Source organism: Balaenoptera musculus, chromosome 15 (assembly GCF_009873245.2).
Source record: "Balaenoptera musculus isolate JJ_BM4_2016_0621 chromosome 15, mBalMus1.pri.v3, whole genome shotgun sequence".
Taxonomy (NCBI): Eukaryota; Metazoa; Chordata; class Mammalia; order Artiodactyla; family Balaenopteridae; genus Balaenoptera; species Balaenoptera musculus.
In genome coordinates this window covers 49,651,903-49,669,503 of record NC_045799.1, presented here as the reverse complement: position 1 = coordinate 49,669,503, position 17,601 = coordinate 49,651,903, and the positions used below count along the sequence as shown (strand labels likewise).

At 60.0% G+C, this 17,601-nt stretch overlaps 1 protein-coding gene across 7 annotated transcripts in view; it reads right to left on the bottom strand.

The window, feature by feature from the left end:
- Positions 1-4,197: 4,197 nt before the first annotated feature.
- RAB11FIP3 (RAB11 family interacting protein 3) overlaps positions 4,198-17,601 on the bottom strand; it is an 82,686-nt gene continuing 69,282 nt past the window's right edge. For 4 of the 7 annotated variants that reach the window (XM_036825151.1, XM_036825155.1, XM_036825150.1 and 1 more), the window contains 9 exons: positions 16,726-16,761; positions 12,971-13,064; positions 12,025-12,128; positions 9,033-9,173; positions 6,886-6,967; positions 6,181-6,318; positions 5,933-6,088; positions 5,706-5,846; positions 4,198-5,631 (listed from right to left, as the gene is read on the bottom strand). In XM_036825151.1, the coding sequence (XP_036681046.1) occupies positions 5,518-5,631; positions 5,706-5,846; positions 5,933-6,088; positions 6,181-6,318; positions 6,886-6,967; positions 9,033-9,173; positions 12,025-12,128; positions 12,971-13,064; positions 16,726-16,761 (1,006 nt within the window). In that variant the 3' untranslated portion in view covers positions 4,198-5,517. Of the gene's footprint in view, positions 5,632-5,705; positions 5,847-5,932; positions 6,089-6,180; positions 6,319-6,885; positions 6,968-9,032; positions 9,174-12,024; positions 12,129-12,970; positions 13,065-16,241; positions 16,278-16,725; positions 16,762-17,601 lie in introns of all 7 variants that reach the window. The other 3 variants (XM_036825148.1, XM_036825149.1, XM_036825152.1) reach the window with 1 other exon arrangement.

Below are 17,601 nucleotides of genomic sequence, written 5' to 3'. Positions count from 1 at the left end.
CGAGGCAGGCCGGGAGGCGGAGTCCGGGGCGATGGCCACTAGCCGCCTCCACTGGCGCTCTCCGACTTCCCGGGGCGCCCAGGGAGGTGGCCGAGCCCGGTCCCTGGCGGCGCTGCGTGCTGAAGGGGGCCCCGACGGGACCGGGACTACAACTCCCAGAATGCCCCGCCGGGAGGAAGGGGCGGGACCTCCAGCCCTCCCCGGTCGCGGCGCTTCCGGTTGCCGTGCTGGTTAGCGCGGGGCTGCGGCCGCTGGCCTCTCTCGGGCCCCTGAGGTCTGCGGTTTCCGCAGACCCGCCAGCTCCCTGACGGGGTCCTTCTGGACTTGTCTGATTCCTCGGGTCCCCGCAAAGGCTTCATGGTCCGAAGCTCCGGTTCGCTGGGACCGACCTGGGCTGACCCAAGGCCGCGCCACTCAGTGTGAGTTGGGCACGTTTCTTGTCTGAGCCCCAGTTTCTCCTCGGCCACCGGGGAAACCAGCACGCCCGCGCCGCTGGGAGGACGGAGGGCGGCGCAGTTTGGCGCCTGGCAGGAAGGAAGCCGGTGTGGTGAGCGGGGGGCCTCTGAGCAGAATCCGCCCCCATTCGCAAAGAGCCTCCTCAGGGGCGGCCGCCCCCTGCCCTTTGGGCAGCCGGAGGTCCCTCTGTCGCCTAGAGGCTGTGGAGGCAGCAGGACCTGCTGAAAGAGCTTTGGTGTCAGCGGTTTACCAGGCACAAACGAAGCACGGAGAAGCCACGGCGGGGAGTGGAGATGCTGAGGGCGGAGCTCCAGGGACCGTGGTATTCAGGGGCGCGTGGGGATCCTGAGAAGGCACGGCCCATGCAGGAGACACGGAAGCAAGGCCCTTGAGCTAAGACAGATTTAAGGAGAGTGGTTGTGGTCCAATTCTGCCTCCAGATGGAGAGGAGTTTTGCAAGGGGAGGTTAGGTAATGTTTGCTCCAGCGTCCAGTCAGTAGGACCTTCAGGGACAGCGCTCAATGCTCCTGGAAAACCTCCATCTTACTCTCCAGGTGCTGCAGCCAGGACACCCACGTCCCAATCGTAGGTGCTTGGGCTCAGACAGCCGAGACAGAGCTGCTTCCTGAGTGCCTCTGGGGACTCAGCCCATCTCCAGCTTCCTCACCTGCACGAAGATGACAATGACAGGCCTCTGACCAAGGCCTGGTGGCTGCAGAATCACTAGAGGATGGAGTCAAGGGCCGACTCCTAGTGGTGGCTCAGTGACCACAAGTCCCTTTCCTTCCCAGCCCCCTTCCGTTTGCACTGCCTGGGGTGATTGGGCCAGAATCGGTGTCCACAGCCCTATAACCTCCCAACAAGAAAAACAGCCGAAGTTGAGCCTGGTGACCTGATAGCTGAGATTCCTGCCAGTTCACTGCAGGGTTTTGCAGAGCCAGTCCCTACGTGGGGGTGGGGAGAGAGCAGGAGCATCCCAGCTCTCCCCAGTAAGGGGCCAAGGCCTGCTGTCATAGGGAGAAAGCCCAGTCACCAGAAGAGGGCCTCAGGAGGATTCTTCAAGACTGTCCCAGGAGGGAACTGGAAGGAACAGGTTTCATGTGCAGGGGCAGCAGGAGGACCAGAGCCGCGAGACTAGGGACGCATCTGTATAATCAACCTGTGATCATCTTAGATGTTCTCAGGCACACAGGTGTAACTTTTAAGTAACTATAAAGCAGAAGATAAGTGACCTTCAGGAGATAGCCACCCAGAGGGGAGAGGGGGTGGGGGGCGGCATTAGTTCAAGTGTCCCTGTGCAGGTGTCACTCGCGCTTTTTGCGGCTTTGGGACACAGCAGTGAACAAGACACCCAAACGCTCTCAAGGAGTGGAGATTCTATGGGGATGAGGGCACAGGGACCCTCCGTGGTGTGACAGGCACGTGGGAGCTGAGGCCAGCAGGCGGCTGAGGACAGGACACACCTGTGCTCTGGCAGGTTTTACATAACGACCCGTAATCACCTGCTTTGTGAGACGCCCTCACAGGGCCTCCATCTCCTGGTCTCTGAACCACCAGCAGGTGGAGTGACAGGCACTGGCGCCACAGGGCTGGGGGTGAAGGCGGGCACCCCTTCCTGTAGTGTGGACAGGCTGGAGCAGGCCTGAGCCAAGGACCCGGGCAGTACACATGGGGCACGAGGAACCAGGGGCTGGGGCCGGCTGTGCAGCCACCTGCCAGCAGTCTGCTTCCAGGGGAGGGGCAGAGTCTTGCTCTGTGCTCTTTGGCCAAGACCTCGAAGGGTGAAGCCGGGGCTCTAGCAACGTGAGGGAGGAGCTGACTTGAGACAGGATCTGCTTTGGGGCTGGGGGTGGAGGGTCCCCACACGGGAGAGATGCACTTTTGATACTGGCCTCACGTGTCCCCTGCGGCCCCCTCCAGCACTCTCTGGGCACGCTCCGCCTGGGCCACCCTCTGTAACAGGCTCTCCAGGAAACTCTTCCTGGGCAGCAGCCAGGCACTGCCGTTTCCATTTACAATGGGTTTTTGTCATGTGTTCTCCCACCCCACCCTGTCCCAAGGGGGCTCTGTCTCTAGTAGGGCTGAGACCCCTGCAGGACCAGGGCAAGGATCTCAGCCTAGCCTGGTGGGACCAGCTGGACTGCGGACAGGCCCCCATGTTTAAGAGTGGAAATGGAATGGGTTGGCAGGCCTCAGTGGGGTACGGGGAGGAGCCCCTTCCTACTTTTGGCTTCACCTGATGGAAAGGCCCCTCCCCACACCCAGCTTCTCCTCCTAGGCAGAGACGGGCCCTTCAGGCTCCTGACAGACAGGCCCGGGACATCACCTGGTGTCAAAGCAGAGGCACTGGAGGCAATGGCCTCCTCCCAGGTCAGTAGAGACATCCCCAGTGCAGCAAGGCTAGGGACAAGGCCCTCCCAGGCCCCCACTGACCTCCTGAACCTGCTGGAGCACCCCGGCACCCCCAGTGCTGAGCCGGCCCCCTTGTGGAACTCCACCAGGAGTCTGGGGGTGAAGCCCACACCCCAGGCCCCACCACAATGCTGCCCTCCCTGGCTGCCCTGGCCACGTGGCCCACTGGTTGCACCTGGCAAGCACTGGGCCCTGGGGGTGGCCAGGTACAAGTCCCAGCCCCACTAATGAACTTGATGATGTATGTGTTGACTCTGGGGAGCTACCCCCTCTGAGCCCCAGGAGCATGGTTGGGGGCCTGCATCCTCTCCAGGCCCTCCCCCGAATCCTGGCAGGGATGCCAGCTCCAGGCAGGAACTCCTGCGACACGTCCACACCCTCCAATTGCCCCTTCGGTGCTACTCACACAGCACCCAGGGCTCCTGGCGACCCTCAGAGTCTTAAATGCCACACCCCCAGCTGAGGACAAGGCCTGGGGGCCCTGCTTGCTGCAGGCCAGGCCAACCTTTCATCACCTGGGGGCTGAGTGGGCAGCAGACCTGGGCTCAATCCCTTCTCTGCCCCACTGGGTGGTCGGGTGGGGCCTCAGTTTCTCCATCTGTGTCTGGTACGCAGGTAGCTCAGTGCAAGGGGGTGGGAGATGCCTGGGCCAGGGAATCAAGTTTGGGGGACTTCTAGCTAACAGCCCCCCTTCAAGTGAGATTTGGTCACTCACCCTTAGAAGCTCCTTGGTGGCATCCCCATGACTGCAGTGGCGCACCTGAGCTCTCCCTGGCTTCCCTGCCAAGCCTTTCCTGCCCAATCCCATGGTGCCTTTGCCTTTCCTGTGTCTTCCTTTGGGTACTCTCTGTCTGCCCCTACCCACTTCTGCCTGGCTGGCCCTCAGCACCATGTCAGCAGCCAGGTTGCACTTGGGGGCTGTGTCCTACCATGAACATGTGGCCCTGGGGCCCCACCACGTCGCCCCGCCCCAGGAGCATCCCCAGTTGGACTCCCCTGTGGGCCCAGCCGGGAGGGGGAATCCTGCCACCTCTGGGAGGGGTTGGCTGGACCAGAAGGCCTCCTGCTGTCCAAGCCCAGACGACGCCATGGGGAGCTCCTGGCCCGCCCCTTAGCCCCCTCAGATGCAGCACCAACTTTCATCGGTGCTGGGTCCCCTGGCCTCATGCTCCTACGTCATCCAGGCCACTGTAGCTTGGCCTGGAGATCTTTCTCGAGGGGTGAAAACAGGGTCAGCGTGCCAGCCAGTGCCCAGCGTCTGCGTGAAGGTCTCAGAGCAGCTTGTGTTCACAGAAACAGACCCAGTCTGTGTGGCGGGGCACAGCAGGGCGGGGAGCAGAGTTCCAGTGTTTATTATCGTACATATATATATTTCATGTGTATACACAGATAGTTTTCTCTCTTAGAAGTATTAAAAAATTGATCAACCTTCAATCTATAAAAAATACCTACTCTACACGATAGAAAAATCTCTCCTCCAAGTTTACATTGATTTACACCCAAAGCTTTCCCCAAAATATACAATACGAGGCAACATCTTAAATCTTAGTGTAGAAGGTGGGCCACGTGGAGGGTGGAGGGACACAGAGCCACACTCACGCTCGCTCACGCACGCACACACACACCCTCACGTATGCGCTCGCACACAGCAGTGGCCCGCCTGTGTGCAGGGTCTTGGCCCACCTGGGAGCACCCGGAGGCTCCTGGCTGGCGCTCAGGCTCGGGGGGCAGGCCCAGCAGCCCCTGTGGGTGATGCTGCTGCTCCTGGCAGTGCAGGTGCTGGGCACGGGCTTCCTTGAAGGAGCCCCAAGCCACCAGGAAGGCCTTGAACTGTGTACTTGTGAGAGCCTGCCCGCCCCAGCCTGCTGCAAAGTGCACCTTGTGGAGACAGGACGACTCCTAAAGACCTCAAACTCCCAGAGGAAACTGGTTCCAGACATTTGGTTTCCTCGGGCCAGCGGAGATCCGCACAGGGAGGAGAGGACACACCCCTGGGAGCCACAGCCCTGCCTGAACCCCCAGAGTCAGAGGGGAACAGCAACACCCACCCGATGCAGACAGCACATTCTACGCCATGACTCTCAAGTCACAGGAGGGTCAGCGCCCAGGGTTACTGCAGCGAGGGGCTGGCCGTGAGCACAGGCCCATGGCCTAGAGGCCCCTGGGCCTGAATCTGGACCAAGGGGCCCCTTCTGGTTGGGTGCCAGCCTGAGCAGCTCCAGGAACGCTGGGGGGGTGGGGGGCCTGCAGCTCCTGGCCAGACCCTGACACACACTGGCCTCTCCTGCTTGTCCTCCCCCTGCCCCACCATGTCTGGCGCCAGGGTCCTGGGGCTTCTATGCCATCCAGGAGCGGCTGAGACTTGGACGGCACCAGGTCAGGGTGCCTGGCGGGGACCCATTTCATTCCTTTCTTCCCTGACAAGGCAGGAAGCGTGGGAGAGGTCACAGAGGGGTTCACCCCAGCCTGAGAGACTGTCTCTCATTCTCTGCAGAAAGGAGGGCGTAGCGAGAGGCCAGAGCCACCACGGGCTCCGGCCCCAGCATCCCTCCTCCCCCACCCTGCCCTGCCCAGCTGTGTGCTCCACGGTGGGCGAGGGACCTCGGTCTCGGCCGCGTGCGTGCTGTGCTGGAGCCCCACCAAGTGGCACTACTTGACCTCCAGGATGGACGGGTTGGTCTCCATGATGGCCACGATGATCCTGTCGATGTAGTCCTGCAGGCGGAAGTTGATCTCCTCCTGCTTCTGGATGGCGTCCATGAGCTGTGGGAGGAGCCAGGGGTCGGTGCCAGGTGCCCAGACTGCGGACGCCCGCAGGGGATGGGGTGGGGTGTTACCTCATCGCGGGAGACGGAGCTGATCTCTGCGGCCAGAGACTCGGAGAAGGCCGTGGAGAAGAGGTTCTTGGCGCCCTGGATGCTCAGGTTGATGATCTGCCCGTTGAGCTCGTCATTCTGCTCCTTCAGGCTGCGGTTGTCCTGGGGGACACGGGGCGTCACTCCTGGGCCGAGGCAGGACCACCAGCTCCGGCACCGGCCCCCAGAAGCGTGAGCCCAGCCCATACCTGCTTCAGCCTCCGGACCTCCTGCTCCAGCTCACTCTCCCGCGTGCGGCTGTTGTACTCCTGCAGGCCTGCGCTGCTGCTGCGGCCCCTCCTCTGCTCGGCCTCCAGCTTGAAGAGCTGCAGATGCTCCAGCTGCTTGCGCAGGTCCTCGATCAGCTGCAGCAGCGGGGGTTGTCTCAGCTTGGCTTCAGGACCTCTGGGGCGGTCTGAACGCCAATGGGGGGGGGACCTCGGGGCTCTGTGCTCACCTCCTGGGTCGCCTCCTTGTCCCTCTGGAACTGGTGCCTCTCGTGGCTCAGCCTGTCCCCCAGCTTCCTCCTGTTCTCCTGTTCCTCACTGAGCCGCAGCGACAGCTCCTCAATCTCATCCAGCAGCTTCTGCTTCTCCTGCGAGAACGAAACAGTTGCCGGAGACATGCCCGTCTGCCGCCCGTCCATGCAGCTCTCCTCAGCTGTCTGCACCCGACACGTGGCAGGTGGGCCTGCGAGGCGCCTGGGATGGTTTCTGGGAGGAGGCCAGAGCCCAAGTGCTCTCAGATGTCCTCAGGGTGCAGAGTTGCCCAGGGGTCCCTGGGTGGGGAGGGGACCACGGGGCACAGGGGGTCAAGCTGAAGTCAGCCCCTCAAGGACATCATCCTAGATTCAAACCAGGGGTTAATCTATGCGTGACTCTCCAGGCCCAAGGATGCCGGGAAGCCGGGCAGGGTCGCGCATCTTCCAGCAAAGGGACGGCCAGGCCCAGCGTGTCCTGGCTCCCTCACCCCCGGGGCCGCAGGGCCCGGTGTCACCAGCCTACTCTCGAGCAGCACAGCTCCCTGGCCTGCAGGCGCACCCCTTGGCCGGCCACACCCCCGCAGGCCCATCGGCCAACAGTGCGGCTGCCCTGCTTTGGAGAACCTATCTCAGGTCCCGATGGCCCACAGGCACCCGGGGCGGAGGCTGCCGGCAGCTCACCTCCTCCAGGCGCTCGATGCTGGCCTTCAGGCAGGGCGTGCAGGACCTCAGCTCACTGTTCTCCTCGTCCAGCTGCTGCAGCCTGGGGCACAAAAACAAGGCTGGGACCCGCGGAGCTGTCCCCCGACCGCCACACGCACCCACACGAGGGTCCTGGGCCAAAGCTTCTCGTAAGCCAGGATGGTATCTCCACACACCTCCGGTTTACAGAGAAGCTGCAGACACAGAGCAAGTCCCCGGGACCCTGAGCCCCTTTCGGCTTCTCCAGGCATCTGCTCAGCATCGTGGCGTTCATCACACCCACACTGGAAACGCGAATGACCAACCCATGGACTCAACACAGCTTTCCCACCAGCGCCCCTTCCCGTCTGGGGTCCCCGCACCGCATTAGCCGTCATGGCTCCTCTGTTCCCTCTGGTCTGCAGCAGCCTCTGGACTTCCCTGGCTCTTCATGACCTTGACAGTTCTGAGCAGGTCTGGTCATGTATTTGGTAAAATGTCCCTCAGATTGGGCTTGTCTGGTGTCTTCTCATGACTGGAAAGGTTGTGGGTTTGGGGAGAATCCCACAGAGGAGAGGTACCCTTTGCATCACGGGTGATGTTGACCTGGATTGCCTGGTTGGGGTGTGTCTGCCAGGTGTCTCCTCTGTCGAGTTCTCCTTCTCCCGTCCCTTCTCTGTCGTCTGGAGGCCAGTCACGGGGTCCAGTCCATGCTCCAGGGACCCCCGAGCGGGCATGTCTGTGTGTTATTTGGTCTCCTCTGCAGGAGTCCACGTTGGGTTACACTCTGGATGGCGGTTCCTGCCGTGCCCCAGCTATGCCCACTGGGAGCCATGACACACCGTCGTCTGTGTGTGCTTCTGTTCAAGCACCTCCCCGCTTCCTGGCACTCCAGGCTCTGCCGGTTTTCCTCTGTGCCAGCCACAGACCCAGCCCTTCGCCAAGAACCCCAGGGAGCTGAGGGAGGCCATCAGGGTCCAGGCACATGGAGCTGCTAACTGAGGTGCAAAGAGCAGGCAGTGGTGACCCCGAGTCCCATCTCACTCTGTGAGGGCCTCATGAGGCCCTGTCCACCTCGGGCCCCTGCATATGCTGTCCCACTCAGCCAGCAGGATGTCCCACTTGGCCAGCAGGATGCCCCCTGCCGTGCAGGCTCTGGTGCTGGCAGACACGGGAGGCAGGACGGCCCGCCCCTAGGCACCCACAGCCCGGTGGACAGGGCCCCACGGAGAGGCTGTGGCCCGCGGGTCCACTGGACGGCACTATGCCGAGGCCCAGGAAGAAGGCTTTCCCGGGAGGTGACACCGCAGGCCTGCCCCCGGGGAGGCCTCCCGTCCAGGGAGACCCCAGCACAGCTCTGTGTGCAGCCCCTCCTGCCACCTCCCACTGTTGAAAATGTGTCAAAATTTATTTTCCAGCTTTAAGAGCTGGAGATAAACACATGCTAAAGAGCCTGGAGTTGTCGTTCACGAGTGTAAAACGGCTGCACGTTGAAGGCTGAGAGTGGTGCCTGTTCAGTTAAAAAGACTGTGAAATACCCGCCTCCCTGTCACTACCCACCCAGGAGCGAGCTCTGCAGGGGGAGGACGAGCAGGAACCTCCAGGTGACTGTTGACTTGTGGACATTTAGGTTCTCTGCTGGTTTTCTTTGACAAACAACGTTTGAGATCCACGTGTCCCCGTGAGTGAACGCCCCCAGCCCGAGTTCCTGGTCCACTCCTGTGCCTTTGTGGGGTGTCTGCACAGAGTATGTTCCCCTTTTCCTGACTCATCTAAGGCTTATGCCTTCAGGGAAGCATAGGGGTAATTTTCTCAAGTTGCCTTAAAAAAAGATTTTGACTTTGATTTTGAATGGTGCAGCATCCACTGGAGAAAGATTAGAGAAAGTGACATCCAGGTAGTGTCAGTCTTTGCCTTCAAATACTTCGTGGCCTTCAGTAGAATTTTTTAGTTTTCTTCACGAAGGTTTTTCCACTGTTTGTAAAATCAAATTTGTTCCTAGGTATCGTGCCCTCCTGGGGTGGCCAGCTGTTGTGGTGAGAGCCCAGCTGCATTTCTCATCAGCCCTCTCCCCCACCTGACCTGCGGGTCCCTGGTCCCCCTCTCCTCCACCTGGCCCGCGGGTCCCCTATCCCCCTCTCCCCAACCTGGCCTGCAGGTTCTCGATCTCGATGCTCTTCTCTCGCTCCATCTTGCACAGGAGCTCCTTCTGCTTGCGTGTCTCCTCCAGGACCATCTCGCAGGCTCTCAGCTCCTGCTCCTTGAGCTGCTCCTCCAGGGCGTTGGCTCTGCAAGGCAGAGGGGGAGGGGAGAAACCGTCCTGAGATGCTGCACCTGGAGCTGGAGAGAGCGGCCCTGCCCAGAGGGGGGACAGGAAGGCACTGAGACGTCCCCCAATGGCCCACAGCTCTAGTCAAGGGCAGTTCTGAAGCAGGACATGTATCCCCCAAACAGCCTTCACCTCACACTGAGGGTGCCTGGCCTTCAGACCACGGCACAGTCCTGACAGCAAGGACATCATTCCCAGGGGAACTTACCCCCATCCTGGCCTGCACCCACAGTTGCCTCCTGCTCGCTGGGTGTGGGCAGGAGACCCTCCCGGGCACAAGCCCACAAGGTGCCTGGCCCCAGGGCACCTTGCACTGATACTCCAGGCTGGAGACATGGTGTACAGACCCACCCCACCCAGGTCAGCCGTGGCAGACTCGAAGGCAGGTATAGCAAGAACATGGGGACAGAAGGAAGATACACATGGGGACCCTGACCCTGGCCTCTTCCCAGACCACCACTTCCACGTGCAGGAGACAGGAACGGACCAAACCACAGAGAAGGGCTCCGGGCTCTGCCTGTGGACGGCCGGAGCCCATGCCCCCAAGCTGCCCGTCCACACACGGCTTCTCATCTGCTTTTTGGTACTTCGCACCCAAGAGTGAACAGACAGCCAAAGACCACCAGACATCACAGGAAAGCTCTTAATACAAAGTGGTCAAAGCAAACAGAAAAAACGACCTGAAGGAGACACACATCACGCGGGGAATACCACAGAAGCCCTGTAACTATCACCCTCAGAGGCCTGAGACACCACGTCCACGAAACAGGAGCAGCTGTCGCAGAAGGAATGGGTAACAGAAGTAACTCTTAGCAATTAAAACTACGACACGACAAAATTTTAAATTCAACAGAATAACTGAAGGAGAAAACCAAAGATTATTACACAGAAAAAAAGAAAAATGAGAAAGGTAGAGAATAAGGAAGTAAAGAAAATGAGAAGGAAGGTCCATAAGGTCTGATATCTGATTAACAGAAGTTCAGACAGACAAGAAAATGGAAGAAACTCTGAGAGACACGTTTTCCAGATTTAAAGGCTGGAAACCACGTGCCCTCAGCACAGGAAACAACAAGAGACCCTCACAGCGTCGGGAGAGAACAGGACCTCACAGAGCAGTGAGCCCAGCGGTGCCAGGGCCCTGGTCACAGACGGGACAGACGGCAGCGGAGCCAGCTCCCAGGGACCCAGCTCCCAGTGGCATCCCAGACTCAGCCACACTGTCGATGGTGGGGGTGGCGGGGGGACATGACACAACCCCATTTTCAGACATGTGAGGCCTTAGGAAGCCTGGCTCCTATGCTGCGAGCAGGGCATCTGCTCAGAAAGCGAGTAAGCAAAGAAGAAATGCGGGATCTGGAGAATAAGAAACCAGATGTGGAGAAAGCAGGTGGAACTCCTGGGATGGAGGGAAAGGAGAGCAGTGCGGCGGGTCAGTGCAGCTGGGAAACGCCAAGCAGCAGCGGCAGGAGTGTGTGCTTGAGGGGAACTTAGGCAAACACTGGCAGAAACGGCCCCAGGAAGTGGATATGACAGGCCCCGGGGCTGGGTGGCCAGGCGGGGCACAAAGTGTGGACTTTCCACCACATATGTGGATAACTGATAAATGCCCATTGGATGAGATGAACCTCCGGTCAGCTGGAGAAAGGAGTCTGGTGGCCCATCCAGATCTCCCTGGACAAGGACAGGGAGGGAGTAAGGAATGCCCTGCAGACGCAGCACTGGAGCCCCAGCCCTCGCACGAGCAGGGCTGACCCCACCCCTGGCTCTGCAGCAGGGCCACGGGCAGGAAAGCGGGCGGCCCCCGAGCCAGGGTCTCGACCACACAGGAGAACATGCTTCTGCTGCTCTGTTATAGCAGCGGCGAGGCGCCCAGGACAACATGGCACATCCCGGTTCCCAGCCTCCAAGAGCAGGAGGACAGGTCATGAAGGCCCATCTCGCCCAGGAGAAGCCACAACAGGAGGCCAGCGTCCCCCGGAGCCTCGGGGCCCGTGTCCAGAGCTGGTACAAGTGCTCAGAGGGCGAGGAGTCCGGGGCTGCAGAGGGTTCGGCAGGGCCAGGCTTCGCCCAGACCACATGCCGTGCTCCCAGCCTCTGGACCTCCTGAAAGGGGTCTGTGACCCCAAGCCTCTGGCTGCACACGGGCCAAGTCCCTTGTCCTCTGCAGGAGAAGCGATGCAAACTGGGGTGAGGTACACAGCGTGACCGGCTTCCCAACACCGAAAACCACACCATGTGCTGTGAAAAGTCTGCAAAACAGGAGATGGGGAAGCGCCTGCTCCCTCCTTACACCGACTTCCACACGGCTGTTATTTCTAACTCAGAGCTCGCGGCTCCCACGTGGGGCTCGGTCGCGCTGCTACACCCCAGGAGGACCCCATGCTTCAAGGATGGGTCAAGTACCCGAGCACAGGGAGCTCTGGAGGCACTGGCCCCGCCCCAGAGCCCCCACTTGCTGCCTCGGTTTCCTCGTCCAGGAGATGCGGAGATGGAAGCAAGCCTGCGTGGGGTGGGGGGCGCGCCTTTGGTCAGGACGGGTCTTGGAAGCGGGGCACACGCCAGACACCCCCAGACGGGAATCCCAGCCGGGCACTCTGCAGGCAGGGTGTCGGCCCCGGCTTCTCCTGAGAGGTCCCTCCCTCACCCTTTCCTCTGGGGAGAGCCCTCCGCGAGAGCCTTGCTCACCCCACATCATCCAGCGAGCTGGCCCCCAGCAGCTGGATGGAGGGTGGTGCTCAGAGAACCTGAGGGGAGGAGAACAACCAGGGGGGCGGATCACACCCCACAGGCACTAAGAGGCCTGCGCTCACCTGTGCACCAGCTGGAGGTTCTCCTGCCTCAGCCGGCTGTGCTGCTCCCCGTTGGCAGCCGTGTCCTTTTCTAGCTCCGACACTCGCTTCTCCAGGAAGACAACCTGGGGAGCAAGATGGTGGCTTGAGAATCAAGGGGGCGGGAGAGTGTGTGCCCCACGCAGACTGTCCCAGAGGCCACGCCCACCAGGCTGGACATGCCCCGTGAACGAGGCAGCGCAGCCCCATGGGCACCAGTGAGGACAGGGAGCACGCGGTGCCCTCGAACCTCAAAGGCAGAGGAGCTGAGGGGCCGCAGGCAGGGCCACTGCTCTGCCAGACACAGCCCACAGAGGCGGCTCACGCTGGGGACTCGAGTGACAGAAAGGCCCAGGGTTTGGAGCCAGACACGCTCACCAGGCGGTGGGAGGCGTGACGGCCAGACCAGAGAGCTGGGGAGGGCTCTGCAGAGCTGAGATGCTGGAGGTGCTGTAGAGGTCCAGGAGGTGGGGGGCAGGGGGAGGTGGGCGAGGGGGACAGAAGGAGGTGGGAGAGAAGGTGGGGGGGGTCTGTGGCCACCCTGCCCCTGCACTTCCTGGAGCTGGTCCTGGAGCCCCGGGGCCTTGGCCACGGGGAGGCTGCCCTGCCCCCGGCAACCTCTCAGGAGTGGCCGATTCCACCGTCCTGGCTCTAGGATCACTGCAGGCTGCAGGCCCTCCCGCCTCCCTGGCCGGCACCTCTCCATGGACAATGTGACACCTCTCCTGTTCACCCCACGGCTGCCAACCCGAGGAAACCCGCCAGAGATCATCAGGGCTGGCGGACGGCGCAGCCCCGACGGTGCCATCACCACCTCCCGCTGTGCCCTCTGCACACCTCACCCAACACACCCACCAGGGGCCTGCGCCCGAGGCCGCTGAGTTGTCCACACGTGGCCCTCCAGCCCTGCCATGCATCCAGGGCCTACCTTGTCAGCAATGTCCTCTTCCATGCCCTCCACGGGGTCTGGGGGAGGGTCCTGCAGGGCCTCCATGGTCAGGGCCCCTGACTGATGCAGGTGCCTGGGGAGAATAAACAACAGCCCTGTCCAGAGAAGGTCCTTCAGCAGAGCAAGGAGAGCAAAGAAGGGAAACAACTTCACGGCCAGGCCTGTACACATGAACACCCCCAGGCCGGTCTGGAAAGCAGAACCCAGCAGCAGGCGGGCAGGTCTCCACCGAAGGGGACTCCGGGCAGGACACCACTACCGAGGGCTGGGTGAACAGGCCATAGTCTGTGGAGCCCAACGGGCCCGGCCTCCTTCCCTACCAGCTACTGGGCCAAGATACTTTGAACTTGGGCAATAAAACAGGACGTCACTCCTCTCGGTGATACGAAATAATCTCATCTCCCCGCCCCCCTGCCCCCCGAGCCGTGAAACATTAATTCAAGGTCACAACCTGTGGGCACACCATGACTTCCACGCCCTCTCCATCTCTGACTTCCAAGCACACCTCCTGGGGCAGGCACGGCAAGACACACTCGGGGCCTCTGGGGGCCAAGCGTGAAAAGGGCACAGGCCCTTGGCTCTGACACATGCGGGAGGAGCCTCAGCGCTGTGTGACCCTGAGGAAGCTAGGCACCCTCACTATGCTACAGAACGGGGATCTGCAGGCTGCCACATAACTAAGGACACAGCACAGATCCAGTTCAATAAAACACTGTTAAGAAGTACACTCTCAGGACTTCCCTGGTGGTCCAGTGGTTAGGACTCTGGGCTTCCATTGCAGCGGGCCCGGGTTCGTTCCCAGGTTGGGGAACTAAGATCCCGCATGCCATGCCACATGGCCAAAAAAAAAAAAGTACAGTCTCTTTACCAAACATATGAAGTTCTATTTCCTTTTCAGCACTGACTGAGCTTGCGCATTCCTTACATTTCTTTTCCAGAAACATTCTCAGGGGAACAAAAAGGAAGGGCATCTTTATCCCTGTAGACCACAAACCCCCAACTGTGCCCTGGGGGGTACGTATCAGCGCATTTCTGTGGATTTCACTCAATTCCCCGAGGGCGCTGAATCCCAAGGGCCAGGGGAGGACAGACCATCAAGTTGCCATCTAATCACTCCTCTTAACATCCATGACCTTGACCCAAATGTGAGCTCCTAACGCCACTCCTGGGGCAGGAAGCTGCCCACCCCAGACCCAGAGACCACCCTGAGGAGGGGCCGAAGCCTGGGGGCTGACACCCGATCCTGATCTCAGACCAGGGGTTCAGGCATTTTCCAAGGGCTGAATCTGGGGTCGGGGTGTGTGGCCACAGCATGTAGCCACCTTAGGGTAAGGCCAAGGTTCCTCCCATGGTGGGTGGGGAGCTTGTTTATTTAAGCCCATCCCGGCTCAGGAGACCCACCAGGAGAAGGGAGGGGGGATGCCTGACCCACCCCAAAGGGAATCAGGTCAAGCCTGGCCGGTGGACGGGACTGCACCCTAAATGTCACCCGACCCCAGACCTGCTGTCGCCCTGTGGGGTCCCCAGGCACACCGATTCCAGAGCCATCTGCACCCAGGCGAGCACACACCCAGGTCAGAGGCCTGGGCTGAAATGCTGCCACAAGAGTGAAATGACAGCAAGCATTTTGAGTTTCCTTGGAAGGCTGGTGGCAGTTCTAAGGGCAGAAGAGCAGCAGATTCAAAGTGCACGTGTGTGTGAGTGTGTGTGCACCGAATGCAGACGATGCCTGTTTGTAAACAACAAACACCTGCAGGCTGGCCTTTTTTATACCAAAGGGTATCTGCAAAGGAAGATGAATTCTCAGAGCAGCAGCCGCAGAGGCCAAAAGCCGAGGAGCGGGGCCCTGGTGGCTCCAGGTCCAGCCACGTGCCTGGTGTGGGAGCTGGGAGGGCAAGTCAGCTTCCTTAGTCTCACCAGCTGCAGGCTGTTTGGGTAAAAGGTGGAGCGAGAAGAGAAGTAACGCTGAAACTATGATCAAAGCATGGTCTGGAATTACTAGGACGCTCCCAAGACCCAGGTGATGGAGAGAGCAAGTGAGGAGGGTGGGCCTTTGGATTCACCTCTGCTTCCCCTGGACCCTCAGCCCTTAACATGATAAGAAAAGAAAAACAAGTGTTTTACATCCTCAGGGACAGAAGCAGGAGAGTAGGACAGCACCAGAGATGAGATGTCCAGGGCGCCGGACGCTGGAGGAGAGCCCAGGCGGCTGGCACCTGAGGGGCAGCAGGGAGGAGCTCAGATGGGGGAGGGGCGGCCCCCACCAGGCGCCCAACTCAGGACTGCGGGCCTCCAAACGGGCTGCACCACAGCCTGTGAACTACCTGAAGGTTGGCAGCCAAGCAGGACCCCGCTCAGAGGGAGACCTCTAGCAAGAGAGACAGAGCTCAGAGAAGGGTGGGGGAGCCAGAGCAGAGAGGCCGCCGTCAGGGGCTCTGGGGGCAGGGGCTCCAGGGGTAGGAGCTCCAGGACCAGTAGGTGGGGTGGAGGGCTCTGCGGATCGCGCTCCAGAGAGGCCCGCAGAGCTCAGGGCAGGCACTTCCAGACTGGAACCACGCCTCTCACTCCACCCAGCATAATTAACGGCGGAAAGGACGCACAAGATTCGCCCTGAAATGTCTGAGCTTCAGGGACAGGGAGAACATCTTTTAAAAGCTTCCAGAAGGGAAAAGCAGTCACAAAGAAAAACCAGCAAGCACTAGACTGTCCTGCAGCAGCGCCAGGACTAGAGGATAATGAGCAACGCCTTCAAAATGGCTAAACGGAAACCACTTCTGATCTGGAATTCTACCCCAAGCCAAACCACAGGAGTAAAATATCCAACAAGGGCTCAAAAATTTATTTCCTGGGCATGTCTTTTCTCAAGAAGCTACCAGAAGACGTGCTGGATAGAAAATGGAGATTAAAAAACGGAAGAAGGGGCTCAGGGGGTGAGATGATCCAGCACCTGAAACAGACACCAGGACCCGGCGTCAGGGAGACACACGGGGCCACAGCCGTGCAGCCCACACAGCACGGGCGGAGAGGGTTAGGGCTCTGGGGGAACCATCCAGGCAGCGGCAGGGCCAGGCAGTGGAGGCAGAAGACGATGCAAATAAAAACATAAAGGCAAGCACTGCCTCCAGGAGAAGCAACAACTCATCTTAGAAAGGAAATCCAGTAACACATCACATGGCTTCCTGTGAAGATTGCTGGCGTCTTACAAGCCTAGAGAGGGCCTGGCAGGAGGGGTGAACGCATGTGCTGTTACCTCTCACTGCAGGAAGCCAGTGGGCAGCTCCCAAAACTGAAAAATGAAGAAATGGTCACCAACGCTTGTTCTTTAGAAGCTCCTCCACCTCCTCCTCACCTTGGGGAGCCAGCAGGGGTGGAAAGGACGCAGCCTTTGAAGGAGGTGGACCCAGACCCGGGCTGTGGCATCAGGGCCCCCGCTGACCCTCCCCACCAGGTTAGCCTACAGCCCTCACATGGGAAAGACTCAACTGAACAGGAGGAAGGACAAAAGTTTTCACCACGGACCCCCAGCCACAAACCCAGGTCCAAATCTACTGCTTTGGAAATTCTTTTTACAACCCGTCCCCTCAAACTATTTTCAATCCCAAACCATGAGAAGTAACTTTCAGAAGTTTTTTTAAAAATACCTTGAAAACAGTATTTTCTAAACAAGTTTTTAAAGCACTGTGACCAGTGACACATTTCAGAAGAGCACCTCAGTGGGCACCCAGGGTTCCTACCTTGCCACCTTCTTGCTGGAGAGCCGCTTCGATGGACTGCAGAAATCAAAACAAACAGGAAAACGGTGTCAGAGAACAGACAGGGAGGATGGAGAGGAAGCAGGAAACTCAGGCGAAAGAGATATGGGGCGGGGGCGCGTCCGCAGGCATGCAGCACCCGCTCCCGAGGCCAGCTCCATGCACGGAAAGGCTTGCTCAGCAAAACATTCAGGGGCACGGGGACAATCTCAGGGGCCTGTCACCTGGTCCCAGCCCTCAAGGAAGTTTCAGATGGTGTCACAACCGGGCCTCGGTTCAGGGGCTGGCCCCAGCGCCTGGACCCACAGGTGGCCATGCTGGGTTCGAGCCATCGGCCACCGGCACGTCCCAAGTGCTTTTGGAGCCACACTGCCCTCCAAAGCCTCGGCCGTCAGAGGCTCCACACAAGGTGTGACACGGGCCCATGTGTACAGGAAAGCTCTGTCATGGGTTTTAACTCTGGCACTGACATTTCACCCTCTACCACCCCAGCTGCTCAGAGACTCGCAAAGCTTTCCTGCCGCCGTTTCAGGACAGGAAAGTCAGCCCCATGTTGCCTGCCTGACGTGATCACCTGCAGTGGCAAAAGGGCCAAGCTTACCGTACCCCTCGTTTTGCTTCCCAATTTAACTGCTAAACTATTAGCTTCAGCCTATGAGAACAAGAACAGTGTCACCCCCGTCAGTTACTGTGACCCCCTCAGGCTGGGGCAGGAAACCCTATCTGGGGAGACAACGCTGTTCCCGTCACCAGCAACTGTACCCATTACCAACGCACTGCCTCTCCGCTCCAGGCTCGTCCTGCCTACCAGCTCCTGGCCCCTGCGATGCTGCGTCGGCAGAGGGTGCTGGACAGGAA